Raw genomic sequence first — 26083 nt, 5'->3', positions numbered from 1 at the left:
AGCTCGGCCCAGCTCGTCTCTATCCAGCTGCAGCTGTCCCTGGCCCAGCTCATCAGCGTGGTAGGTGCTGGCGGCCCGACCGGGCCACAGGGCTGGAGCTCGGGGCTGGGCGCGCCTCTGGCTTGGCCCAGGCTTCTGGACACGGTCAGGCCGCTCGTCTACTCCTTTCCCATGTGCGTACAACAACGAGTCACCGAAACTGGGGGCCCGACTGCCTCTGTGCCGTGACTCTTTGGTCCCGGAATGCAGTCTGCGTCTCACGCCCCTTCCTCGCTGGGCGAACCCTGCCTGCTGCGTGCCCACCGGTCGGGGCACTGCTGGGGACGGACAGGACTGAGACACAGGAAGGTTCCTAAGTGACAGATCCTGAACGGAGGGGCCGTGGGGTAACAGGTTTGCTCAAGTAGATCAAACCACTCGCTTAAGACCTATGTGTCTGTGTATAAATTTTACCGCAACTTTAAAAAAATGTTTCTACGGACAGATGCAGGCCTTCAGCTCTGCAGATTAGCTTTTCCGTGAGAACAACCAGAAAAGCGGGAACAAAACGCCCCTGCCCCGGGAATCTCCAACCGTCTCGGAGAGCTCAGCTGGGACTCAAGGGACCAGGTTCTGGGAGGGGACCCTCTGTCTACGGCGCCTTTCCCCAAATGCGATGGCAGGTGCACGGGAAGAGACGGAGGGGCCAAGGACCTGGGAGCAGCGCGCTGGTGCCAGCGGTGTTCCCGCCGAGCGTCGGGCACTGGCGCAGGGCTAGGGGACACGCACCAGCGTTCGAGCCCCACGTGATGGGGGCCCTGAAAAGACCACCCATAAAAATAGAAATGAGTCAAGAACAACAGAACCAGCTCATGGACTAGATGAAGGGGGTCTGACCCCCTATAACTGCCTGTCACTCCCGGAGGGTCTGTGGAGGCAGTCAGGAGTCCCTGGGTGCACAGTAAGACAGGATGAGGCGAGAATAGCAAACAATGGAAGCAGACGCACAGAGGGTTTCCATGCGGGACGACGGAAGATTCCACAGCAAGTGCCATTAACGTGGCCCATTTTATGTTATGGGCCCTTTAGCACGATTAAAAATAAATAATAAAGAATCTTAACAATAGGTTTTTCTGAATAAATAAATTTTCTTAAAAGGAAAGTAACAGCCATCTGTACGTTCAAGACAATTACGATGATGGAAAATTTAAAGTTCGTTGGATGGGGCTAACAGCAGATTAGTAACAGCAGAAGAGAAGGTTAATGGTCTGGAAGAGAGGTCAACAGAAAATGTCCACACAGATGACAGGAAAGAGGATGGAAAATGCAGAGGAGACTGTAACATGGTCCATGACGAATGTGGGGTTCGAGAGCTGATGGGGAGGATGGAGGAGGGATGCTGGGGACGCAGGGAAGGCGTGGGGGTTGCAGCAGAGCAGCACAGTCTGGGAAGTTGAGAAAAGCCTTTGAAAGGATACCCTGGCTGCAGAGTAGAGACAGCGACGGCAGGGATGAGGAGGCCTGGGGCAGAGAGGAGGACCCGCAGGGAGGAGGAGGCCCAGGGAGGAGGAAGATCAGAGGGGAGGCGACTGCGGTCATCCAGCTGGTGGATGCTGCCGGCAGCCGAGACAGGAGCAGCGAGTGGGAGATGCACGCAGGGGGTGTGGGGTGGGGGGTCCACCTACAGGACTCCCGGGGGGCTCAAATAACGGCGCGTCGCGTCAGAGCCAGTCCCCAGGTTTCCGGCCAGTGGAGCTGCATGGCTGGGGAGGGAATGCCAGCAGAGGACCGGATCTGGGCGACAAACACAAGATTTGTCCCAGACACGTGGGGAGGGAAAGAGCTCTGAGCCATCCCGGAAATGGTGGGTCAGCTGCTGGGCGCGGGGGCCTGAGCCCCCAGCCTTCTGTGTGACTCCGCGGGGTCTGTGCCCAAGGCTCCTCCCACCTGGTGAGCAGATATCCCCGTCTCCCTCCCCAGAATGAGCGAGAACAGATCATGACCACCAACGTCTGGCTGAAACAGGTAAGTGCCCGTGGGGTCCCGCCAGAGAGGCATCTCTGGGGCCGCCCCCTCCCCTGGGTGGCTGCGGGCTCCCGAGTGACCAGGCTATGCCTGTCCTCCCAGGAGTGGACCGACTACCGTCTGGCCTGGAACAGCTCCCGCTACGAGGGTGTGAACATCCTGAGGATCCCGGCCAAGCGCATCTGGCTCCCGGACATCGTGCTCTACAACAAGTGAGTGGGGAGCAGGAGGGGACGGCCGAGCGGGCGGCAGGCCTAGCCACTGCAGGTGCTTGGCCGGAGCCCAGCCCTGGGCCTCATCCGTGTGTCACTCCAGGCAGTCAGGCTGGCATAGGAGGTGGGCAGAGCCAGCACCTCCATGGGCAGGGGGGTGGGGGAACTGAGTCCCGGAGAATGCAGGAGAGCGTCACCTGCTCATTTGGGCACAGCAGGGCCCAGGGCCACCATCCTAACCCCGAATCTGGTGCTCCTTCTGGCCTCCCCCCTTGTCTTGCTGGCCTCGATGCTCTCATTGCTATCTGGGGGGTGGAGGGAGCTCGAGGGTCCCGTGGGGTCGCAGTGCTCCTGGCAGAAGCACAAACCAAGTTCAGGTCCTCACGGGACTGCTCCCCGGTTTTCTGACCTTGAAGAAATCACTTAACTTCTCTGAGCCTCAGTTTCCCCGTCTGAAAAACGGGGATCATGATAAAGCCCACATCCGACGATGGTGCGGCCCACGGGAACTCGTCCACGTGAGGGGCACTCTGTGCCACGCGGCTGCCACGGGAAGCGGGCCTTTCCAGGGAGGGCGCCCGGGGCGGGAGGAGGGCCGGCAGGCCAGCTCGCCACGTCCTCCTGTCCATGCCCCCAGCGCCGACGGGACCTACGAGGTGTCCCTCTACACCAACGTGGTGGTGCGCGCCAACGGCAGCGTCTTCTGGCTGCCGCCCGCCATCTACAAGAGCGCCTGCAAGATCGAGGTGAAGCACTTCCCGTTCGACCAGCAGAACTGCACCCTCAAGTTCCGCTCCTGGACCTACGACCACACGGAGATCGACATGGTGCTCCGCTCGCCCACGGCCAGCATGGACGACTTCACCCCCAGTGGCGAGTGGGACATCGTGGCGCTGCCCGGCCGGCGGACCGTGAACCCACAGGACCCCAGCTACGTGGACGTGACCTACGACTTCGTCATCCGCCGCAAGCCGCTCTTCTACACCATCAACCTCATCATCCCGTGCGTGCTCATCACCTCGCTGGCCGTGCTCGTCTTCTACCTGCCGTCCGACTGCGGCGAGAAGATGACGCTGTGCATCTCCGTGCTGCTGGCGCTCACCGTCTTCCTGCTGCTCATCTCCAAGATCGTGCCGCCCACCTCCCTGGACGTGCCGCTCATCGGCAAGTACCTCATGTTCACCATGGTGCTCGTCACCTTCTCCATCGTCACCAGCGTGTGCGTGCTCAACGTGCACCACCGCTCGCCCGGCACGCACACCATGGCGCCCTGGGTCCGCCGCTGCTTCCTGCACCGGCTGCCCGCCTTCCTCTTCATGAAGCGCCCGGACGGCGGCCCCTCGAGGACGCCCCCGCCCGGCCGGCCTCGCCTGACCCAGCCCGATGCTGCCGGCGCCCCCCACCTCTACGGGGCCTCCATGTACTTTGTGAACCCCGCCTCTGCGGCCCCCAAGTCCCCGGCAGGCTCGGGCTCGGCCTCTGGCTCCAGTTCGGATGCAGCGGGCCCGGCCCGGGATTCCCGGCTGAGGTCGTCGGGGAGGGGCCGGCGGGACGTGCAGGAGGCTCTGGAGGGCGTCAGCTTCATTGCCCAGCACATGCGGAGTGACGACCAAGACCAGAGCGTAAGTCCCCTTGTCCCCGTCCCCCCATGCCCGTCCCCCAACCCACAGCTCACTCCCAGGGACACAGCGCCCAGACCCTGGGGTGGAGTGCGAAGCCCAAAACTGAGCCGAGTCTCAGTGCAGCTCCGGACATTAGGGAGGAGGATGGAGGTACAAGGATCCCTTTGGGTTTGTCTTGGGGTCCCCAAAAGCAGCCCTGAGGCAAGGCCCAGGCACAAGCCGGTCACCTGTGGAGCGAGCTCAGGGAGGATGCAGGGGACACCAGGGAGGCAGAGCAGGCTGCCCATGACTGCCTCAGGCTCTGGGGTTCTGAGGGTCTAGGGGAGGCCACAGCCCTCGGCTCCCACCCCCAGGACAGAGGGAATCCAGGCGGTCACTCCCCAGCACATCCAGCCTCTTGATGGAACAGAGGAGGGAGGAGCCCCAGGCAACCCTAGCCGGCGGCTGTCACTGGGCAAGAAGATGACCCCAGTCTTGGGGACAAGGCTGGGGAAGGTAGTGAGGGCATCTGCCCCTCAGCTCCCCCAGCTCAGAACAGGACAGCTTTGGGGAGTACGGAACCGGCAGTTAGATCATCTTTGCTCGCAGGGTCATGACGTGGAGTGGGATGACACTGACAGGTCTGTAAACAGAGGTGACATTTACTGTCACAGGACAAAGCCAGGGGCGCGAACCTGGAGGGTCTCCTGGGTCTCGCAGGCCGGGCTGGGGGTCACTGCATGCAGAGCAGGAAGGCCCAGCCTGGAGACGTCCCTGCACACGTCCACATTGGCCAGGATGGCTGCGTCACGGGGTCACGTGTGCTCTCCTTCCAACACCTCACAGACCAGGTCTGTCCCCATGGCGGCCTGCCGGGAGGAAAGGAGGGCACGGTCTCGCGCGCGCCCTCATTTCCGGTTCTTGGCCTGGAGGAACGGGAGGCCGCGGAAGCTCCCGCTTCACCCTCAGAGGGAGAGCACATGACCGACGGGTGGCGGGACCGGAGCTCCTGGGGGGCCACACGCCCGCCTGCCAGTAGCACTGCAGCCCCAGCCTGGCCCCGCAGGACTCAGGGTCTGCGTCTGTAGCGGACTCCAGGACACATTCCAGCTCCAGGAGCGAGGAGCATGGCTCTCGGGGACCCTCCGATCTCGCGTTCTCAAAGACGCTCAGGATTGCGCTTGCTCTGAAAACCAGCCAGCCGCTTGGCTCAGCTCGGCCACCAGGTCCCAGATGCTGAAATGCGGTGCGGGGCCCCAGGGCTCCAGGAAATCTCTGGGTGACCGTTCCTGGTCCGGCTCTGGGGCCACCAGGGCCACGTCGGAGCACGCCCGGGGCTCTCTGGGAGGCCCCCCCAAGCCCACACTGAAACCCGGACCCCCAGGCTGCACGAGCACATGCCACTGGGAAGCCTGCTGTCCGTGCTCCTGGCCGAGCGGCCCCCTGCCCTGAGCGCCCTCCTCTAAAGGTCCCACTTGGGCACTCACAGGCCTCTCCCCGTTTCTGATGCAATTAAATAAAAGCCAGGCAAGGTCCCCCGTTATTGTGATCACCGTTTCCCAGAACTCCAAGCACACACCGGGTGCTCCGCCAGGTCCAGGCCTACATCCCGGCCAAGACCCCGGAACTGCGGCAAGAGGCACCTGCCTATGCAAACCCCACTGCACATCGGGGAGCCAAGGCTCAGAGACGGTGCTGCCTGGCCCCAGGCCAAGCCACGCGTGTCCACGCTGCCTCACCTGCCCCCAGCACTTGCCAGCCGCCCTCCTCAAGCCCAGCGTGTCCCCCTCGGAGCACGGCTACCCCTCCGCCAGCCCAGGCTGCGGCTCAGCTCCGATACCTGCGCTCCCCTCCCCCACCGCGGGATTAAGCTGTAAATAGCACACAAGTATAAAAAGAGGGGGAAAGACACACACACCAAAGATACGGTCCTCTGAAACGAAACCCCAGAGAGCCAAGCAGAGGCCGCACGGGGCACGTTGCTCGGGGCCTGCCGATCCCGGTGCCAGGAGCAGGGGCCCTGACACAGGATCGCTCTGGAGGGGCCCCGACAAACTGGGTCACTGACATCAGCTCGTCTGCCTCTGCCCAAATTTGCAAGCCCAGAGCCTCTGCTGAGTTTGGGTCGGGCCACTGTCCAGCGGGGAGCACAGAGAGAGGTCACAGGGGCCTGGGGTGGGGCTGGGTGGGGGACGACTAGCCAGGGTGCCCGCAGTGGCTCTGGGCAGCGGGGGGCCAGGGAGGCTGGTCTCTGCCCACAGTGTTAGGAAACCAAGCAGATTCCGCAGCTGGGTATGTCCTGCCCCCCCCACAGTGAGGTGGACCCCGGATCTTCTTTCGGGCAGAGCTCAGGCAGGAGGCTGGGGCTGAAAATGAGAGAAGGGGCCTCGCTGTGGCATGGTTCTCCAGCCACACTGCCCAGAGTTCCTGGTGTTGCTGTTACCAGCGTCCTGTCCTGCCTGGTGCCCACGGAGCGGGGGCGGGGGGTCATATAACTCTGTGGGTGGGGTGGGTGGGGGTGGGGCAACAATGCTGGGGAGCAGGGGTCCTGTGATGCTGAGGGTGGCGACAGGGGGTCCACACCAGCCTGGGGGCGCCCTGGCCCCACAGCGACAGCCCTGCACGGGGGGAGGAAGGAGAGCAGGGAGTTCGGGCGCCCGTAACGGCTGCTGTCTGCCCACAGGTCGTCGAGGACTGGAAGTACGTGGCCGTGGTGGTGGACAGGCTCTTCCTGTGGGTGTTTGTGGTCGTGTGTGTGCTCGGGACCGTGGGGCTCTTCCTGCCTCCCCTCTTCCAGACCCACACGCCTTCTGAGGGGCCCTAGGCTGCTCTGTGTGCCCCAGGGCCACAGGGTCATGCAGTGAGAGGACCTGAGTCCCTCGGCCGTCCACCCCGTCAAACAGCCACAGCCAGGGGAGAACAGGACGGGAGCCGGGGCTGCCCTCACTTAAGGCCTTGGAGGACCTACAGGGAGCCCCAGCACAGGGCTTCAAACAGTGTGACTCCGGCCAGTCTCCTTCCCTGCACCGGGGACAAGGATGTGCCAGGAATCTTGCCCCCCCTCAGCCCCACTGTCACCCCATCGCCCTCTGCTACCCTGCCCACAGGCCCCCTGGTCTTCTCTAAGACCCTCACACACTTCGGGATCCTTTCCAGCTCAAAGTTTCTGCACTGCCGTACCTTCCTCCCCCAGGGCCCCCCCACACTCCTCCAGTGGCTGCAGCACCCCATCCATGCTCCGTCCCAGTGTCATCTCCCCACCAGGCCTTCCCCAATCACCCTGCCTTCCTCCAGCCCTCCTGGGGACCAGAATTCTCACTGGCTGGTGTGTGTGTTGTCCACCTCTCACCCACTCCAGTGTGAGCTCTGGGACAGGAGGAACCCGGTCCTTCAAGTTCACTGCACTACCCCCAGGGCCTGGGACAGCGCTCAGCACACAGCAGGTGCTTAATAAATGTTGAATGAACGACTGACTCCTGTTCCTTCTTCAAGCTCACACGCCCCCCCACCCCAGCAGCCGTCCCCGGCTCCCCTTCTGACGGAACGACTCTTGGCCACACTCCCCAGCCAGGACACATGCTCCAGATCAAGGCCAGGCTGAGCTGTTTCCCTCGCTGACACTCTGACTAGTCCTCCCACTGGTTCGCCCAGTGCCGGGCACATGACAGGCTCGTAAAATACTTGTGCAATGCAGGATTTCTTTTTAATTCCATTGTTTTCAATTATACAATAAAATTGGCTTTTTGTGTATCGTTCTCTGAACATTAACACACGTGTAAATCCGTGTCGTGAGGACCCAGGAGAGCTCGATCACCCCAACGCCTCCCTCCCAGCCAGTCCCTGGCAACCACTGACTGGGTCCCCACCCCAGGGTCTGGTCTCAAGAACGCCACACCCACAACCACACAGCCCGCCACGGGAGAGCGGGCAGCTTTCGTCCCTCAGCATAAGGCCCTTAAGATCCCTGGAGTCGCTGCGTGCACTGCGTGCACCATCCCCTGCTGAGCAGTGAGAAGTCCGGCCCTCAAAGGACACACATTCAGGTAGTGACCAGTCTGGGGCAGCTGTGATCAGAGCCCCGGTAAAGCACTCAGGTGCTTGGGATTCTGTGTGATTCTGTGTGATCAAGAGTTTTCACTACCCTAGAGAGGCGCCTGGGAGTGGAGTCACCGGGCTGCGTGGGGAATGGCTGCTGGACCTCCAGGACCCAGCCAGACGGGGCTGTGGAGCGGCCGGGCCACCCTGCGTCCCCACCAGCAAGCAGCGAGAGAGCCACTCAGGGCCCTGTCTGCTCGGCCTATGGGTTTATCTCCACCATCCCCGTAGGTGCCGAGCGCTGAATTAGCTCTGAAGTTGCTTTCCCTGACAACCAACATTGTGGAACATCTTTTCATGTGATTTTGGGGTTTTTGCCTACATACATCTTATTTGGGGAAGTGTCTGTTTAACTCCTCTGCTCACTCTTTAAATTGGGTTTTAGTTTTCTTACTGTTGAGATTTTAAAAACATCTTCATTAAGGTATAACACACCTGTTATAACACTCGCCCACTTTACGTGTACAATTCAATGAGTTTTAGTAAGTTTATCACCATAAACACTCGCGTCACCCACACAAGACCCTCACACCTCTCTACTCTGACTTCTGAGTTTTGAGGCTTCTGTATATCTTCCGGATACAAGTCCTTGGTTGTGTGTCCGACTTGCAGTATTTTCCAAATGCAGGAGCTTTTGCCTAGAGAATGAGAACGCCCTAAATGGGCACCTGAGACATTGGCCCCAATTCTTCCATTTCCTGGGTCCTGCAAAATGCCTCCTTCCGTTTGGGGTTAAGGCGACGCATTTTGGAAGTAATAAAGACGACTCCCTTGGAGGTGCAACCCCCCACCGCGAGCAGGTCGTCAGGGGAGCTGGATGCTGGGGCGGCGGGGCGGGTGCTGAGGGGGCAGGGCCGCCGGCGGGAAGCCCCGGGTGCAGATGCGGCAGCTCCATTTCCAAGCCTCATTCCTTAGTTTCTTTTTCCCTGTTATCAGGGAGCATTTCAAACCCGTGGTGAGGAGCGCGATCTAGCAAACACGCAGGTCCCCCTCCCGCCTCGACAAGCACCCACGGGCGGAGGACCCCGTTTCCGCCCCCCCAAACTATAAGGAAAACACGAACCCCGCGATCCCAGCATCACACCTGGGACACTTCGCACTTACTCAGCGGCGTCAGGATCCCGCGCGCTTCGGAGGATGTGTGGGAGCCTCTCCCGCGGCCCAGTAGCCCCGAGGTCCCCAGCGCCGGGGCGGCCGGACCAGCCCCTCTTCGCCCTCCCTGCGCGCTCCGGGGGCGCTAGACCCCAGCGGCCAGGAGGCCGCGCACGCCCCGCACGCCCCTCACGCCCCGCCCCGCCGAGCGCCTCCCCCGCCCAGCCTCCGGCGCCCCGCGGGCGGGAGGGGCCAGCGTCCGGCTCGGCGCCCCGCGCCGGGGCGTCCGGCTCTGCGCGGGCGGGCTGCGTCGGGAGCAGCCGGGGAGTCAGCCTGCGCCTCGGCCGCGCTCCCCGCGAGCATGGGCGCCCATCCGCGTGGAGCCGGGGTCGCGGGGCTCCCGCTGCTGCTGCTGCTGTCCCTGCTGGTGCTGCCGCCAGGTACGGGCGCGGGACCGGGGGGACGGGCGGGGGGCGCAGAGAAGGGGCGCCGGCCACCTCGGGGAGCCCGGATGCCCCTCCGGCCACCCCTCCACCCCGAGTCATCTGGGCGCGAGCCGGGAGGGCTGGGGTTCGGGCGTCGGCGCCATGGTCGTCGGTTCCATTGTCTGCCTCCCGCCCACCCCTTCCTTCCAGGAAAAGATGAGGAAACTGAGGCCGGTGCCACCTACGGGAGGGGGGCATCGCGGGAGGCTGGGGGCCGGCGCGTCCTCCGCTCCCCCCGCCTCTCCGGGACCCGGGCCGCGCCTCGCGCCTGGTGCCGGGTCTCCGGGAGGAGGCCGCTGGCCAGAGCCGCACCGAGGAGCGCGCCGCGCCGGAGGGCCTGCGGGCGGCGGGGAGGGCGGGCAGATGCCCAGGGCCCGGGGTTCGTCAGGGCTACACCGGGAGTCGGTCAGGGGGGCGCCGTTTCTGTCCCCTTGATGCTGGGGACCCCAGCACTCCGAGTCCCTGCGCTCCTCTGCAGCTCCTGCCTGCGGTCTCTGATGTGTTTGGAAGGGGGCAGCGGGCAAGACCCCATTTCAGGACGCGGGCAAGTTGGGTTAGACTTCCCCAAGGATTCCCCTCCTGCCCTCGCTGCGCTGTCCTCAGACCTCTAAGTGGTCTAAGAAGGCTGACTCAAGTCGCCTAGGGTGTGGCTTAGGAACAAAGGGGATCCCCCTACCCCTTTCAGGGAGATAACTTTGACCACGCTGGGAAAAGATTGAGATTGGCCATGGGTCTCACTCCGAGATCATGGGAGCCACACAGACACCCAGCTTCCCGGAGGTTTGGTGGGGAAACCCCTACAGAGTCCTGGGCGGCTGCAGCCTCCTACAGGCTGGGAGGCAGAAGGGGGAGGGGGTGGGGCACGCCCTGGGAACGCACTGGCCATCTGTCCATCCTGGGAGTGGCTGTATGGAAGCGGACTGGACTTGCACTGCCCCTGCCCCATGTGAACACTAAAGTGAGGCTCCCGCCCCCGTGTGAACACTGGAAGTGAGGCCCCCGCCCCGTGAGAGCCCTGGAGGTGAGACCCCAGCCCCATGTGAACACTGGAGGTCAGGATCCAGCCCCGTGTGAACACTGGAGGTGAGGCCCCCGCCCGGTGTGAACACTGGAGGTGAGGCCCCCGCCCCGTGAGAGCCCTGGAGGTGAGACCCCAGCCCCATGTGAACACTGGAGGTCAGGATCCCGCCCCGTGTGAACACTGGAGGTAGGGTCCTTGGTGAGCCCTTCACGTGCTGCAACCCTGGGGTGGATGCAGATAAAAAGATGTTCTCTGAGTAAAGGAAGTCGGGTTTAGAAAGGTTGAACCCCTTGCCCAAGCTAACACAGCTTCCAAGCGGTCTGGCAGGATTTGCACCAGATCTATCCAAACTCCAGCCCAGGCTTGTGATCATGCTGTCTCCCTGGATGTGCGTGACCTCATGCATCTGGTGGGCCTCAGTTTCCCAGTCTGTAACTCGAGGTGCTGCAGCAGGCAGCAGCAGGCGATGAGGGTGCCGGGGTGGGGGGGGTGTCCCTGGCGCAGGGAAACGTGGCATGTCCTTCCCTCAGTGGCCTTGGCCTCCGAGGCCGAGCACCGTCTGTTTGAGCGGCTGTTCGAGGATTACAACGAGATCATCCGGCCGGTGGCCAATGTGTCCGACCCAGTCATCATCCAGTTCGAGGTGTCCATGTCCCAGCTGGTGAAGGTGGTGAGTGCGGGAGCCGCGACTGGGGCGTGGGGTGCGGGGCTTGGAAGAGCCTCTCCCAGAACCAGCCCGGAGTTTGTGTTCAGGCTCCACTCCTGTCTCTCCTTCTAGGACGAAGTCAACCAGATCATGGAGACCAACCTGTGGCTCAAGCAAGTGAGTGAGCGGACCTCAGGCACTGCTGCCCCCTGGTGGTGTCTGCGGTCTCTGCTGCGCCACCCAGAAAAGCCCAAAGATCGGGGTCTCTTCCAGGGCTGGGGGTCACCTGTGCTGCTGTATGGGCCCCCCAGAAGTTGGCCCCTCAAGTCACACATGTCAGGTTGTCACCTAGAGTGAGACAGCTCCACAGTCACACAGAGACAGACCTGGGCCCGGAGCCGGCCCCTGACTCCAGGCTAGTGTCCGAGCCCACCTCCTTCCCTTCTTGCCAAAAATCGGTCCTTCCGTAAAATCGGATGTTGCTGTTTTCTCTGGTAAAACAGAAACAAGGGCTCTGGATTTTCCTCTTCAGACTGAGGCCAAGGACACGGGCTTCCACAGGCCCCAGGAGGCCTTGTCCGGCTCTGGACAGATAACTCCCTGGGTTAATGTGGCCGTTTGCATGCCCACGCAGGCTTCCCGTGCCCCAGAGCCTGGGGAGGCAGGAGGGTCTGGTGCCCACTGAACACCTGTTCACAGCCTCACCCGTCCTCCCATCCCCCAGCCTGTGTTCCTGAATGCTCCTTGAGCCCCGGGGGTGTCCTGGCTCCTTCCCCAGAACCGTCAGGCACCAACCCCGCTTAACCTGGCGTTGGCAGAGGGTTGTGGGTCATCAGCTCCCTGTTCTTGGGCTGGGGCGGTACAGATGGGTGTGGAGAAGCTTCTGGAGAGCCATTTCAGAATGTAAACAGCAGGCACTTGCGGCATGCAGCTGGCCTGCACTAGTGGCCACCCCCGGCAGTCAGTTTGGGGCTGGGCGGAGGCAGCCTGCACATGCAGCACGGCATGGGCACCTGAACGGGCTCAGGGACGTGCCTCGGAGGTGTGGTGGAGGGAGGAGACCGTGTGCATCCTTCTGCTGCCCGCTCGTCCCCCCAGATCTGGAACGACTACAAGCTGAAGTGGAACCCCTCTGACTACGACGGCGCAGAGTTCATGCGCGTCCCCGCGCAGAAGATCTGGAAGCCAGACATCGTGCTCTACAACAAGTAAGCGCAGGGTGGCCATGTGCCTGAGCCTGGGCCCTGCCCAGGACCATGTCCAGGGGGCTTCGAGGATGGGAGAACTCCACGGGGATTTACCAAGCACCTGCTGTATGCCCAGTGCTGGAGCTGCCCACCCTGACCCCAGCCCGTTACTGCACCCTGGGGGTGGGTGCAGGAATCACCCATCACCTCCAGGTGTGCAGCTGCCCACCGGAGGGACAGCCAGGGAGGGGACGCAGCCACCGAGGCCCTCTCTAGGACGGGACCTTCCAAAGGTCAGACCCAGGGGAGCTTCACCCTCCCCAGTGATTCCGGGCCCACAGGTTCTCCACCTGCCCCTCGTGGCACCTCCAACACCCGCTTCTTTCCCCAAACCTGATGCTTCCCGCAGCGAAGCTCTGTTACTGGGCAAACGTATGGGCTCCCGCGGTGTGTCCTAGTTTGTTCTCCGCATGTGGAAAGCAGCGTTTCTGCCTCTGTGCTTTCTCTCTGAAGTCACCACGTTTCAGCCACGAAGCATTTTTCAGAAAAGCACTTGGTACAGAGTTCATCTAATCTTAACAATTCAAAGCATTCTGCATTTAGGTTTTTGTGCCAGATTAGGACAAACTAATATGCTTTAACTGCTAGGACTGAAGAAGCTGTATTTTGGCTGAGTCCCATTTTGTGATCTCTGGTGAAGTGAGTCCAGCCCGGAAGATGGGCCACTTTTTGCTTTGTTGTCATTGTTTGTTTGTTTGTTCTGTTTTCCCAAGGAAATACATCCATAAATGTTTCTTTCATGCAACTTCTATTTGTAAATTTAGTCTGCACGGAACTGGAACACAAGATAAACTCAGCTGGTTTGCAAAGTCTGAGCACCCAGAGAGAGGGTCCTGGGGCGCTGGCCAGGGTGCGGAGAATTTTTGCTGAGCTGGAATTGAGAAAGTGTGCAGAAATTTTAACCTCATGGTGCGAATGTCAGGGCTGCTTTCTTGCTGGCAATCTCGGGGGAACGGCTGGAGGACGGAGGCCGTGAGTGTACCAAGCCTGAGTCACCGTGAGCGGCTTCCCCGTCAGACGTGGTGAGGAGCAGGTAGCGTCAGGAATTCTCCTGGGATCTGGAACTGAAAATAGGTTCTAGAGGAACCCACACAGCTCTTCTCTCTGGGTTACGGCTGGAGTTTCTCACAACTGGTCCCTCTGTGGAGAGTTTCTCTTCATTTTGACACATGAGCAATGTCTTTGACAAGTTCAGGCCAGAGTTCCCCTGGGGTTTCCTTGTTTTCTGAAGTTCCTTCTCTAGCAGGACCCTCAGCACTCGTGGGCACAAGACACCCCACATTCTCACACGTTCCTAACACATTGTAGCCTTCTTACGTAAAGCTTAACTGGAAGTAAAACCCTTGCCTGCAACCTTCCTCACATCGAAGTCTTAAAAACGCTGCGAAGTGTCTCTGTGGAAATCACACGCCTGTCTAAGCGGGCGAAATCGGGTGATTTCGGGTAGACAGCGGGGGCCACTGCCACGTACAACGGGACCATGACCTGAACCGGGACCGTCCGGGGCGACCGGGGAGCACAGGCCTTGCAGGAGACTGTTCCCCCAGCTCAGGCACCCGGACACTTCCTCCCTTTGTCTGTGAAGTCCTGTTGTTGGGGCGGCGCACGGGATAAGTCTCGACTTTCCGAGTCGCGGACGTGAGATGTGTTCCGCTGCTAGATTTTTCACTCCGGGAACTCTGTTGGCACGTGCATCGGAAGTCCACCCATGCTCTGGGTGCTTCTCTGGGGTTCCCGTTTCTGTCTGACGTCGACCTCAGTCCTGTCCGGGTTCACTCCCGCGACCGTGCTTTCGACGCCATCTTGTTGCTTTTACGCTTTGCTCCGAAGGTGGTTTTCCTTCTCGTGATTCTTTCTTCAGCTGCCAACTCTGGACACACCTGCTGCTGTCCGGCCGGGTTGTTTAACTTCTTCCTGCTACGCCGCTCCTTCCGCTTCCGGAGCTCGCTTCCTGCCTCTTGCTGGGCACACCAGACCATCCATTTCCCCAGCCCCGGGCCGTCCTTCCAGATGTGAGCTCTGCTTGCGATCTGGCCATTCACATTTCTAAGTCTCGCACTCCCCTCCCAGTGGCTGTTGTGGAGATAGTGGCCTTTGTCGAACTTTGAGGACAGGGTGGGTGGGCGTCTCCTTTCGCCAGCTCGAGAGCGTCTGTGTCGGCGGGCCCCTGGGTCGGAGCGTGGCCCCCGCTGGACACCTGCTTCTCAGACCTGTAAACGTTCTTATTTCTCTTCTTCACCTGTTTCTGACCCCATTTTTTTTAAGATTTTATTTATTTATTGGACACACAGAGATCATAAGTAGGCGGATAGGCAGGCAGAGAGAGGGGGGGAAGCAGGCTCCCTGCTGAGCAGAGAGCCCAACGCGGAGCTTGATCCCAGGACCCCGAGATCATGACCTGAGCCGAAGGCAGAGGCCTTAACCCACTGAGCCACCCAGGTGCCCCTTTCTGACCCCATTTAACTTGGGTCCTACCCTAAGCAGCATTTTTCTGGGTGGCTCTTTGTCCGCTCAGGAGGGAGTTTGGGGAATATCTGAGACTCGAGCCCACACCATCTCCGATGGCCGTCCCTGCAGACCATCCATGGACCCTGCCCCTCCTTGCTTCTCCCCACAATCGAAGCCACAGGCCCCGTTTCACTGCTCCCCTTGCAAAGGATTCAACAGAGAGCAGGGGCCTCTTTCTGGAGGGGCAGGTGCTTCTTGTTGGTTTCTGTGTCTGGGGCCCCTGGGACACGAGAACTCCTCTCCCCTGGCCATCACTGCCCCCAGCTCACCTTAGGGCACGTGGGTGGTTTAGTGACCCCTCACTCGTGCCCCAAGTTCCGGTGGGTCAAGGCCCTGCCACTAACACTCCACGGGAGCCTGCGGTCTGACCGTCAGCGTCCTCTTCACAAAGGCACTGGACTACAGAGGTGGCTAGGGAGGGCTGGCCAGTGACTGTTCTAGACCTGGGGGGGGGCGGTGGTCCCAGCTGCGGTCCCTCTGCCCTCATCACCCAAAAGCAGCCCCAGCCACGGACAGTAGACAGCGTGGCTGTCTCCCAGTGGGCACGTTCACAGAGAAGGGAGTGGGCCTGCATGCCGTGATCTGGATGTCGCGCAGTGATCCGGAGGCCTCTTTCTGTCCCCATGTTTTGTGGCCCTGGGACACGGCAAGGAGGTTCTTCTGGGGTCTTTTCAGCCCCCCTGAGCAGACCCCATGGGTTCTTTGGGAGAATCAGAGTCAGGGCCACGTGGACACTGCCCACTCTTCCTGCCTCCTGTCTGTGTGGAGCTGGAGCAAGGAGGAGCGTGTGAGAACGGGGTGCGCGGCGGGTGACCTGGAGCTGAGCATGAATAGAGCTGGCAGGGCACCTTTGGGGCAGACCGGCGACCAGAGGACAGGGAGGCAGTGACCTGTGTCCTCCAGGAGCGATGCTGTCACATGCCTTCATGGAGGCAAGGGAGGCGGGGCAGAGACCAGCAAGACACATCCTTTCTGTGTCCACATGTTCTCACTAAATAACGGAACAGCTGTCCCCAGACTGTTCAAGTGTGTCCTGTTTGCAGCCCTCGGGGCGGACAGGTGTGGCGGCCTCTCCTTCTGGAGGGCATGGATACCTCCAGCGCAGAACTCAGAACTCGAGGAGACCAGTAGGGCCCCCAGGCGAGGCCACGGCTGGGACTGTCAGATGCAGGACTCAGGTCCCCGGGGCTCTGTGCAGACAGGTGGGGAGTGCAGAGGTGAAAGGAGAGAACTGGGGAGGCCGGAAAGCAGGAAGGTAAAGGAATCTGTGCACAGGGTCTGAAAGACAAGGCATCAGAACCTGTGATTGTTCGAGCAGAGCGGGGCTGGACATGTGGGGAGAGCAGGGTCACAGGCTGCGTCTGGTGTGAGCCCAGCTGTCGGGGCTCCGGGTGGGAGGAGTGGGCCCCCTGCCGTCTCACGGCCCCATGGCCTGGCCCTACACACCCACATGTACTTAGCAGGTGCGCACCAGAGACTGAGTGAGGGGCTGACGGGTCCAAACCAGAATGAGGGGCAGACACACCCACAGGTGTCCCGCCTCAGGGACCACCTTCACCCCATTTCTTTAGAGAGGAAAGAATCTCTTTAGGGTCTTTGGAAGCATCTCGGTAAATATCAAGGCAGACTCACAGTTGTGGAGCGAACTAGCGACATGTCCTGGGGTTGGGGGGACACAGGCTTGGGCCGCGGTGTCCCCATCGGTCAGCGGCTGGTGGCCTGGGTGACCTTCTCCGGCGCGCGCTCCTGCCGCGTGGTTTCGTAAGTGTTTCCCAGCACCCGCTGCCTGCGTTGTGAGAAGCGGGTCCAGTTGAGGGCGTGGTCGTGACCCTGGACCGTCCTCCTGTCTCCGCAGTGCTGTCGGGGACTTCCAGGTGGACGACAAGACCAAAGCTCTCGTCAAGTACACGGGGGAGGTGACTTGGATCCCGCCCGCCATCTTCAAGAGCTCGTGCCGGATTGACGTGACCTACTTCCCATTCGACTACCAGAACTGCACCATGAAGTTTGGCTCCTGGTCCTACGACAAGGCCAAGATCGACCTGGTCCTCATTGGCTCCTCCATGAACCTCAAGGACTACTGGGAGAGTGGCGAGTGGGCCATCGTGCAAGCCCCCGGCTACAAGCACGACATCAAGTACAACTGCTGCGAGGAGATCTACCCCGACGTCACATACTCGCTCTACATCCGCCGCCTGCCGCTCTTCTACACCATCAACCTCATCGTGCCCTGCCTGCTCATCTCCTGCCTCACCGTGCTGGTCTTCTACCTGCCGTCCGACTGCGGCGAGAAGGTCACGCTGTGCATCTCTGTGCTGCTCTCCCTGACCGTGTTTCTCTTGGTCATCACCGAGACCATCCCGTCCACCTCGCTGGTCATCCCACTCATCGGTGAGTACCTGCTGTTCACGATGATCTTCGTCACGCTGTCCATCGTCATCACTGTCTTCGTGCTCAACGTGCACTACCGAACGCCCACCACGCATACCATGCCCGCCTGGGTGAAGACCGTCTTCCTGCACCTGCTCCCCAAGGTCATGTTCATGACCAGGCCGGCAGGCGGCGAGGGCCCCGGCCAGAAGCCGAGGACAGCCTGCAACGCCGAGCTCTCCAACCTCAAGTGCTTCAGCCGCGTGGAGCCCAGAGGCGGCAAGGAAGGCTGCGCCTGCCAGGACGGGACGTGCGGCCAGTGCCACCACCACAGGATAAAAATCTCGAATTTCAGCGCCAACCTCCCGAGAAGCTCCAGTTCGGAGTCCGTGCACGCCGTGCTGGCCCTTTCGACGCTGTCGCCGGAAGTCAGAGAAGCCGTCCAGAGCGTCAGGTACATTGCCGAAAACATGAAAGCGCAAAACGAAGCCAAAGAGGTAAGAAGCCGTTACTCCCTGGGGCGGATGGGCAGGGTGGGCCTGAGTTTGGCCCGGGGTCGGCGGCCGACCCAGCGCCTCCATGGACCAGGCCGCTGTCCTGGACGGGCGACGTCACTGCTCCCAGCAGGGGAGCAGCCCCAGAGGCTGGCGGGTGGTGCAGAGAAGAGCCAGAAGCTGGCTTCCTGGCTTGAGAGCACGTGGCCTCCACGTGGCTTGAGCAGCTGAGCTTACACTCACACTTCCCTTTCCGACTGCGTGTTTGCCCCATTTAGGTGTCAGGTGCACGCGAGTCTGCATCGCGTGTACACCCCTGTAACACCCGTGTAACCCCGAGCTGAGTAAGGACATGGGGTATTCCTGGTGCCCCCTCCCAGGGACCCCCAACCTCCTGATGTCCATCAGCTTTACCTTCCCTTGGCCTTCATCTAGATGGAATTCCGTGGCACGCACCCTTCCACAGCTGACCTCTCATTCAACACAATGTCTTGGAGGTTTGCTTCCCGTGTCACCTGCGCTGCGGGCGCAGCTTGTCTAGTTTGGGGCTGTTGGGAAGGAAGGCACCGCACGTACTCTCATGCGCGACTTCTGGTGGACACGCGCACCCGCGGCTCTTGCTGAGCTCCGCAGGGAAGCATTGTTAACTTCCTTGGTGGGCACCGCGAGGTCCCCCAGGCATTCGGCCAGGGTCGTCCCCCCGTCAGGCGGCGTCTGCGCGTTTCCATGGCTGCACGCCCCTCCCCCAATGTGTGTGAACCAGAGCCTCATTGCCGTTTTCATGAGCTTTTCCCTGCTGAGAAGCGAGTGGGAATCTTTCCCGTTTGCTTAGTTGCCTTTTGTCCGTCTTCTCCTGTGAGGGATCCAGGCGACCTCTCCTGCTCGTTGTTTCTCATTGGCTGAGCTCCTGTTTCCTCCGCAGATCTCACACTGGAAGTGACGTGAGCGTTAGGGGATGTTTTACACTTTGCGATAGCACGTGTGTGCTGCTCCCCGACCCTGCGTTTACCCCCAGGGTTGTCGGAATCACACACGACACTTTTGTAAGAAGCTCTGCTTTCACGGGAACAGGCTGTGCCTCAACTTGCTGAGTCGCAGGGAGCTGACGGACGGATGGTTCCAGCCCCAGGTGCACAGCGAGCGGTTAACATGGGTGTGGAGCGACTGGAGCCTCTTGTGTTCCGCTCCGAACACCTGGGACAGTGGAGGAGACAGGAGGAAGCCCACAGCCGCTGCCTGTCCTGTGCCCCACTGGCCTGCACAGCGGTAAGCTCGCCACGGCCACGGCCACCGCGGGGCCTCCCGCTCACCCATCGTTGAGCCACAAAGTCAAGCTCCCCTTTAACTTCAGCTGAAGCGGCTGCTGGAGCAGAAGTACCTGATCCGTGACAGCCTGTGGCCCCAACACTGACAACCCAGGCAGGCGTGCTCTACCCTTCCCGCATGCGCCTGACAGCTTGTTTCAGTTAGCAGAGACCTCGTAAAGACTGAAATCCGAGTACTCGTACTCAAGCCTCTGTCGAGCTACCAAACTAACTCTTGGGGCGCCCGGGTGCTCCGTCTGTGAAGCGTCTGCCTTCGGCTCAGGGCAGGATCCCAGGGACCTGGAATCAAGTCCCGCATCGGCCTCTCTGCTCCGTGGGGAGTCGGCTTCTCCCTCTCTCTCTGCTGCTCCCCTGCTTGTGCTCGGTCTCTAAAACAGATAAAATCTTCAAAAAAAAAAAAAAAAAGGAAAGGAATTAACTCGATTCCAAAGTTACTAGGCACCATACAAAGTGTTAGAGTGTCACAAGCATCTTTTCTACAAAAGGACACTTAAAAATTGTTACTAAAATGGAAATTGCCACTGAAATGCCCAAAGGTAAATTAGCGGCCAGTGGGTGGCACGTGCAAGGGGCAGCCATGGCTCAGTTCTGGTCATCTGTTGCCACAGGGGCTGTTAGCTCTCCTGTTTCTCCAGAAATGGCAGAAATCTGGCCCACAGGCCACTGGACAGCAACGTATGAGCAGGCAGCGGGAGCCGGGATGCCCGCCCTGTGCTGAGGACACACAAGCTGCCTGGAGGGGCCCTCCCTCCCCTGGGTCGTGATCCACAGATTTCCAGAGAGGCTCCCACTCCCCGGGTCCGTGGATTGGCCTCACCAGTTCTGGGTGCACTCGGCCCCCTCAGAAGCTCACCACAGGGCAGGGCTTCCAGTCACGGCCGTGCTGGCCCCCACGGCACAGGAAGGCCTGGTGACCCTGGCGAGGCGGCTCCCTTCTCCAGGCTGCTCATGGGGCTCACCGTGTGCTCCCTCTTGGTCTCGCAGTAAGAGGAGGGGTTGTAGTCATCCTCGAGCCTGGGGTCCCTCGGAGGTGCTCTTTGCTGACGGCACGGTTCGCAGCTGCTGGTCGCCGGCTCTCGATCTGGGAGGCGTGCCCGCGCCCGGGGCCAGGATCCTCCGAGCTGCCAGTCCGCAGACAGCTTATCTTCTGCCGGCTGGAGAGACGCACCGTGTGCGTGATGTCATGGCACAGCGTGGACGGACGCTCCCGCCTTCCAGCGTCTCCCTTCTGATCGGTGCCTTGTTCACTCCCGTGTTGTGGGTACTGTCGTGTTAAGGCTCAGTTGTGGCCATCTTATTGTATGTTTTCCATTTATTTTCTTTTTTCCTGGAGTTCGTGCTGTGCACTGTGAAGTCTGAATCGTGGCTCCTTGGAAAGCCGCGTCTTCTGTTTTCGTTCGTTTCGGGAAAGCTGTGCATCTGAGAGTCAGACCCACAGCATCGCCTGGCGTCCGTGTCTCGCCCCCAACTGCTCCCTGCTCCCCTCGGCCCTTCCTGGCTGCCCAGCCGCCCTGCATGTTACCGGGGCTGCTGCTGGATGGGGGAGGCGGAGGGGTGGATGCGTCCCTTCCTCGCAGTCAGCTTCCCGCACCAGGCTCTCACCCCGGGAGCATCCTGGGGCGTCCTCCTGCCCCTCTCTCCCTGCAGCACGTGCCTTCTCTAGGGCTGACAGTGGAAACTTCAGAGGCCTGGGGGCTTCAAAACGTTAAAACTCTCATTTTCAAGGAAGTTTAGCTGGATCGAAAATTCTCAAGTTGAAGTTCTTTTCCTTAAACACTGAGAAGTACTACTGGTTCAGTGTCACTGATGAGCAGTTCCCAGTGAACCTGACGCTGTTCGTCTGACTGCCGGATTGTGTGCACAAGCCCGGGGTGTGTGCGGGTCTCTCCTAGATGGACATTCTCACCAACCGCTTGCCCCAAACGTCCCACCTTCGGTTCTCAGGGGCTCCAAGTTTTCTGTGAAGATTTCTCCCTGTTCCTCTTTCCCTGAACTGCATGCCTGTGCTTCCGGCCCCCACCTCTCCCCTCGTGCCCTCCGCCCCCCACCCCTTCTCACTGGTCCCTCCTCCCTCCTGCCCCCCACCCTTTCTCACAGTCCCTTCCTTCTCCCTGCCCCCCACCCACCTCACCAGTTCCTTCCTGCTTGCCACCCCCACCCCTCCTCGCAGGTCTCCTCCTGCTGACTGTCCCATCTCTTGGGTCTTTTCCTTGACTTGTCTGTCTCACTTGTTTCTTCTGGGACCCTGCTCCCTCTACTTCACATTTCTAACACTCTGTCATCTCCACAGATCTCGTGTTTAGTTTAAATCCTTAACCTGTCTGTCACGTGAATTTCCTTTCAAATGACTAAGTCTGTGTACTGAGGTCTGAAAACTCACTTCTTCTGGGTCAGCCATCCTTGCAGCTGTTTGGGGAAGTGCCCACGTGGCCACAGGCCAGATGGACTAGACCACCCTTCAAAGGTGCCTCTTTCCCTCTGCATGACCTCGTCACTTAAGGGACATCTCGACCTCTGGCTTTTCACCTCCACCGGGCTCTCGTCCGCTCCCAAGGAGCCTGCATCTCTGGGCAGGGAGTGGACAGTCTGAAAAGAGGCAGGGCATTCGGGGTGAAAAGAGCACGGCCCAAAGCTGTGCCTGGCCCACCCTCCTCCGCCCGCCCACCCCAGCGCACCCAGGCCAGCCCCTAACCTACAGGCTCCTCTGGCTTCGGGGACATTCCGGGGCCGGGCTGGCAGAATGAGCCAAGAGCTTGTGCCAGTTCCCTGTTCTGTCTGACGCCGCTTTGTTATCAGTAGTTCCAAAGTTTCCACGAACCACCCCGCATCATCCTGCCTTCGAGACTTTAACAGACCTAACGCCAGTTCTCGCCCCACTCTTTGTGCAGCACATGTGTGTTCCTGGGTGAGACCCACGTCCCCTCCTCCTGCACCCGGCTAAGCCCACGAAGACGTTAGAGGAACATGTGTATTTGGAGAAGGGTCGGGTATCTGTTCAGCCTGAATCCCAGCAGGTGTTGTCCACAAAGGACTGTGTGCCCTGGAAGGACCGCGTGCCCCACCTCATCTCACTCCGCAAGTCATCGCACTCACCCTCGAGGGGAGCGCTGTCCTTTTTTATTATTTAAATGCAATGAATTACAGCGTGTGTTGTTAGTTTCAGAGTTCAGTCTCTTTAACACCCAGCACTCATAGAAAAGAGAGGGGCCCTACAACCAGCAATCACACGACTGGGCATTTACCCCAAAACCACAGATGTAGTGATCCGAAGGGGCACCTGCACCCCAGTGTTTACAGCAGCGACGTCCACAGTAGTCAAAGTATGTAAGAACCCAGATGTCCACGACAAATGAATGGATGAACACAACAGAACGTTCCTCAGCCATCGGAAAGGATGAACACTTACATGTGCGTGGACAGGGATGGAACGGGAGGGGATTATGCCAAGCGAAACAAGTCAGTCAGAAGAAGAGTTATGTGATCTCACTGATACGTGGAATTTAAGGAACAAAACAGAAGATCATAGTGGAATAGAGGGAAAAAGGAAACAAGATCAAACCAGAGAAGGAGACAAACCGTAAGAGGTTCTTGAACAGGAAACGAACTGAGGGTTGGGGGAGGGGCGGGGGGTTGTGGGACTCAGGAGGGTGAGTACCTGCATGTCACAGACGGAGAAACCAAGGTAAACCGAGGTCATGTAATTGACCCAGATTCTCAGACTCCGGGATTAAAACCAAAGTGTCTCCAAGTCTGTGTTTCCGCCCTCTGCCTTGACAGCCTTTGGGGGGCGTTCGGCTGGCCGAGGGACCAGAGGAATCCCAGGGTCTGTTCTGTATTTGAGGTGCTTACAAACCACAGCCTGGGTCCTGGGAATGCAAACAGGGCATTACATCTAATTGTAGCTGAGCCTAATGTCTTCAAGAGCACCCCCCATGCAGCTCACGATGGGAGCGACAGTTCTCGTGCCCCAGCCCATTTCCGTGCACTTAATTCGGTTACTGAATCACATGCTGCCCCTTGATTATGTGATTATTTCTTCAAAATCCACTGATTCATGGGTTCTCTCTTCCTCAATTCAATTATGGCTTCCTTGCTTGCGGAGTTGTCTAGGACTGTAATTAACATGCGGTTCTCCTTCCTGTTTCAAGCCTGAACTGAAGCTGTGTTATATACAATTAGTCTTGCTCTTTCTTCCGCCTCTTACTTTATTGTCAGCAATTACGTCTGATTTCCAGCCTGTCCCTGTCCGTGGTGCTCGGGCCTTACGGTGGAAGAGGATCTTTGGTTAGCTGGGCCTGGGGAGGGGCCGCGGGGATGACGCCGGCCTGGCCCTGATGTGCTGGTTTCATGGGCGGACAGATGCTGAAAGGAAATTAGTATCTAAAACGGGGTAAGAACAGTACTTGGAAGCAATGGTAAATGACGGTTGCATTGTATTAGCTTTTCTAACAAGGTCCAGGAGCCCTCCCACAGGCACAGGTCAAAGAACTGGTTTTACCAACCTTATAAATTAGAAGTCAGTTTAGGAAAAAATAGATTATGGGGCATCTAGTGGCTCTGTCAGTGAAGCGTCTGCCTTTGCCTCAGGTCGTGATCCCGGGGTCCTGGGATGGAGCCCCACATTGGGCTCCCTGCTCAGGAGGGAGCCTGCTTCTCCCTCTTCCTCTGCCCCTCTCCTTGCTTGTGCTCAGTCTCTCTCTTAAATAAATAAATAAAATCTAGGGGTGCCTGGGTGGCTCAGTGGGTTAAAGCCTCTGCTTTCAGCTCAGGTCATGATCCCAGGGTCCTGGGATCATGCCCCACATCGGGCTCTCTGCTCCACGGGGAGCCTGCTTCCTCCTCTCTCTCTCTGCCTCTCTGCCTGCTTGTGATCTCTGTCAAATAAATAAATAAAATCTTTAAAAAAAATAAAATAAATAAATAAAATCTAAAAAAGAATAAATAGATTATGTGTACATTAAGAAATTTCTGTGGATTTTTTGGGGTTTTTTTGTTTGTTTGCTTTAAGTAAGCTCTACACCAAACATGGGGCTTGAACTCACAACCGTGAGATCAAGAGTTACACATTCTACTGACTGAGCCGGCCGGGCGCCCCAAGAAGTTCCTGATTCAAAACAGACTCTGCATGAGTGTTTTATGCCTGTTTCTCGCAGGGTGTGGGGGGACTTGGGACTGGTGGGCGTCTGTGGACGGCGTTAGGAGCATGAGCTTTCTTGTGTCGGGAGGCCAGATGGCTTCAGCCGCTGCAACGTGTTGACTCGATGTTCCTGCTAGAAGTGGGTTCCCTCTGCGGCCCTTCGGGCTTTATTTTTTCTGCTTTCCTGATGTGTGTTTTTGTTTTTCAGATTCAGGATGACTGGAAGTACGTGGCCATGGTCATTGATCGTATCTTCCTGTGGGTTTTCATCCTGGTGTGCATCCTGGGGACGGCGGGGCTGTTCCTGCAGCCTCTGCTGGCAAGGGACGAGGCATGAGGCCGTGTTGGGTTGGCCGGCGGCTCACCGGCCTGGGCATGGGGCGCGTTTGTTCCTTCTGGTGGGAAACGTCGCTCCCCTAGGATGTGGCCCATGCCCATCATTGGGAGGCACCCACTTCTGTGCAGGACCTCCAGCTGTCACCCCCACCTCCAGACCCTCCTCATCCCGGAAACCACGAGCCCCCCGCCCCTCTCCCCTGGGACCCCCATGCCACTGTTTGTAGGATTTTGACTGAGGACCCCATATAAGTGAATTATGCAATACTCGTCTTTTTGTGACTGCATCCTTTCCCCGAGCGTAATGCCCTCCAGGCCCGTCCTCGCGGTGGCAGGTGTCTGAATGTCCTTCCTGGTCACGGCTGAGCGACGCTCTGGTGCACGAGCGGATGTTCTGCGTATCTGTTCCTCCGTCGGTGGACGCCAGGGGCTCCTGCATTTTGGCTGTTACAGACAACGCTGCTGTGAATGTGGGTGCCCAGGGATCTGCTGGAGACCCTGCTTCCAGTTCTTTGGGGTAGAGGCCCCGAGGTGGAACTATTCTATTTTTAATTTTTTGAGGAAGCACCGGACGGCTCTCCACGGGTGGCCGCACCGTCTCCCGTGCCCCTGGGGCTCCGGCTGGACTCGTCACCATCAAGGCTCACTCCCTGTGCTTTCGACAGCGCCCGTCCTCCTGCGTGGGAGCTGGGGTCTCGCTGCCATTTTGATTCACATTTACGTGATGATGAGGCTGAGCATCTCCTCCCGAGTCTCCCGGCCCTCTGTGCAGCGCCTTCAGGGATGCGTCTGCTCAGGTCCTCTTCCGCTTTGGGGCGGGGCTGTTTGGGTGTTTCAGTCCTTAAGTTCAAGGAGTTCTCTGTGTGTCATGGTTATTAAACTCCTATCAGGCATGTGATGTGCGATATTTTCTCCCCGTCTGCGGGTTGACTTTTCACTCTGTCGATAACGTCTTGCAATGCACAGAAGTTTTAAATTTTCATGAATTCCACTTCGTCAGTTTTTTGTCACCTGTGCTCTTTTGTGTGATATCCCAGAAGTCACATCAAATCCCGTGTTATAAAGAATCCGTCCTGTTGCCTCCAAGAAGTCTTACATTGAGGCTCTTTCTCACGGTTTCTTGACCTCGAGCTACCAGCATTGGATCTCGCATTTCAAGGCTTACTTATTTATCCCGTCGTCTTCATTTTGTCAGAAGAGATTCATGCAAGAAAAACGTCAAGAGTATTTATTATAGATAAGTGAATGTTTAAACTGGCTTTCTGGTAAAGAAACGTCAAAATGGGGCACCTGGGTGGCTCAGTGGGTTAAGCCTCTGCCTTCGGCTCAGGTCATGATCCCAGTGTCCTGGGATCGAGCCCCGCATCGGGCTCTCTGCTCAGCGGGGAGCCTGCTTCCTCCTCTCTCTCTCTCTCTGCCTGATTGTGATCTCTGTGAAATAAATAAAATATTTTAAAAAAAAGAGAGAGAGAAACATCAAAATACAGCTTTTCTGCAGTGTTGGGCGGTA

At 59.1% G+C, this 26083-nt stretch overlaps 1 protein-coding gene across 2 annotated transcripts; it reads left to right on the top strand.

Moving 5' to 3' along the window:
- On the top strand, positions 1-24890 carry CHRNA3 (cholinergic receptor nicotinic alpha 3 subunit). 2 transcript variants are annotated; one of them, XM_032836885.1, is made up of 6 exons: positions 9363-9444; positions 11041-11180; positions 11289-11333; positions 12255-12364; positions 16767-17778; positions 24446-24890. In XM_032836885.1, the coding sequence occupies exons 1-6, from the start codon at positions 9366-9368 to the stop codon at positions 24572-24574; spliced, it is 1515 nt and encodes a 504-aa protein (XP_032692776.1). In that variant the 5' UTR covers positions 9363-9365; the 3' UTR covers positions 24575-24890. The 2 variants fall into 2 exon arrangements, with proteins under 2 accessions (XP_032692777.1, XP_032692776.1); XM_032836886.1 differs by lacking the exons at positions 9363-9444; positions 11041-11180; positions 11289-11333; positions 12255-12364 and adding exons at positions 1-60; positions 1960-2004; positions 2107-2216.
- Positions 24891-26083: the final 1193 nt, after the last annotated feature.

Source organism: Lontra canadensis, unplaced genomic scaffold, assembly GCF_010015895.1.
Source record: "Lontra canadensis isolate GAN:19392208 unplaced genomic scaffold, GSC_riverotter_1.0 scaffold94, whole genome shotgun sequence".
In the NCBI taxonomy this organism is placed as follows: Eukaryota; Metazoa; Chordata; class Mammalia; order Carnivora; family Mustelidae; genus Lontra; species Lontra canadensis.
The sequence above is the reverse complement of the archived record's forward strand: the minus strand, read 5'-3'. Positions and strand labels throughout refer to the sequence as shown.

Excerpts from the sequence above, each read along its gene's own strand:
- CHRNA3 (XM_032836885.1), top strand. The coding sequence starts at position 9,366 with ATGGGCGCCCATCCGCGTGGAGCCGGGGTCGCGGGGCTCCCGCTGCTG. Across the intron at positions 9,445-11,040 it reads CCTGCTGGTGCTGCCGCCAG|TGGCCTTGGCCTCCGAGGCC; the intron begins GTACGGGCGCGG and ends TCCTTCCCTCAG. Across the intron at positions 11,181-11,288 it reads TGTCCCAGCTGGTGAAGGTG|GACGAAGTCAACCAGATCAT; the intron begins GTGAGTGCGGGA and ends CTCTCCTTCTAG.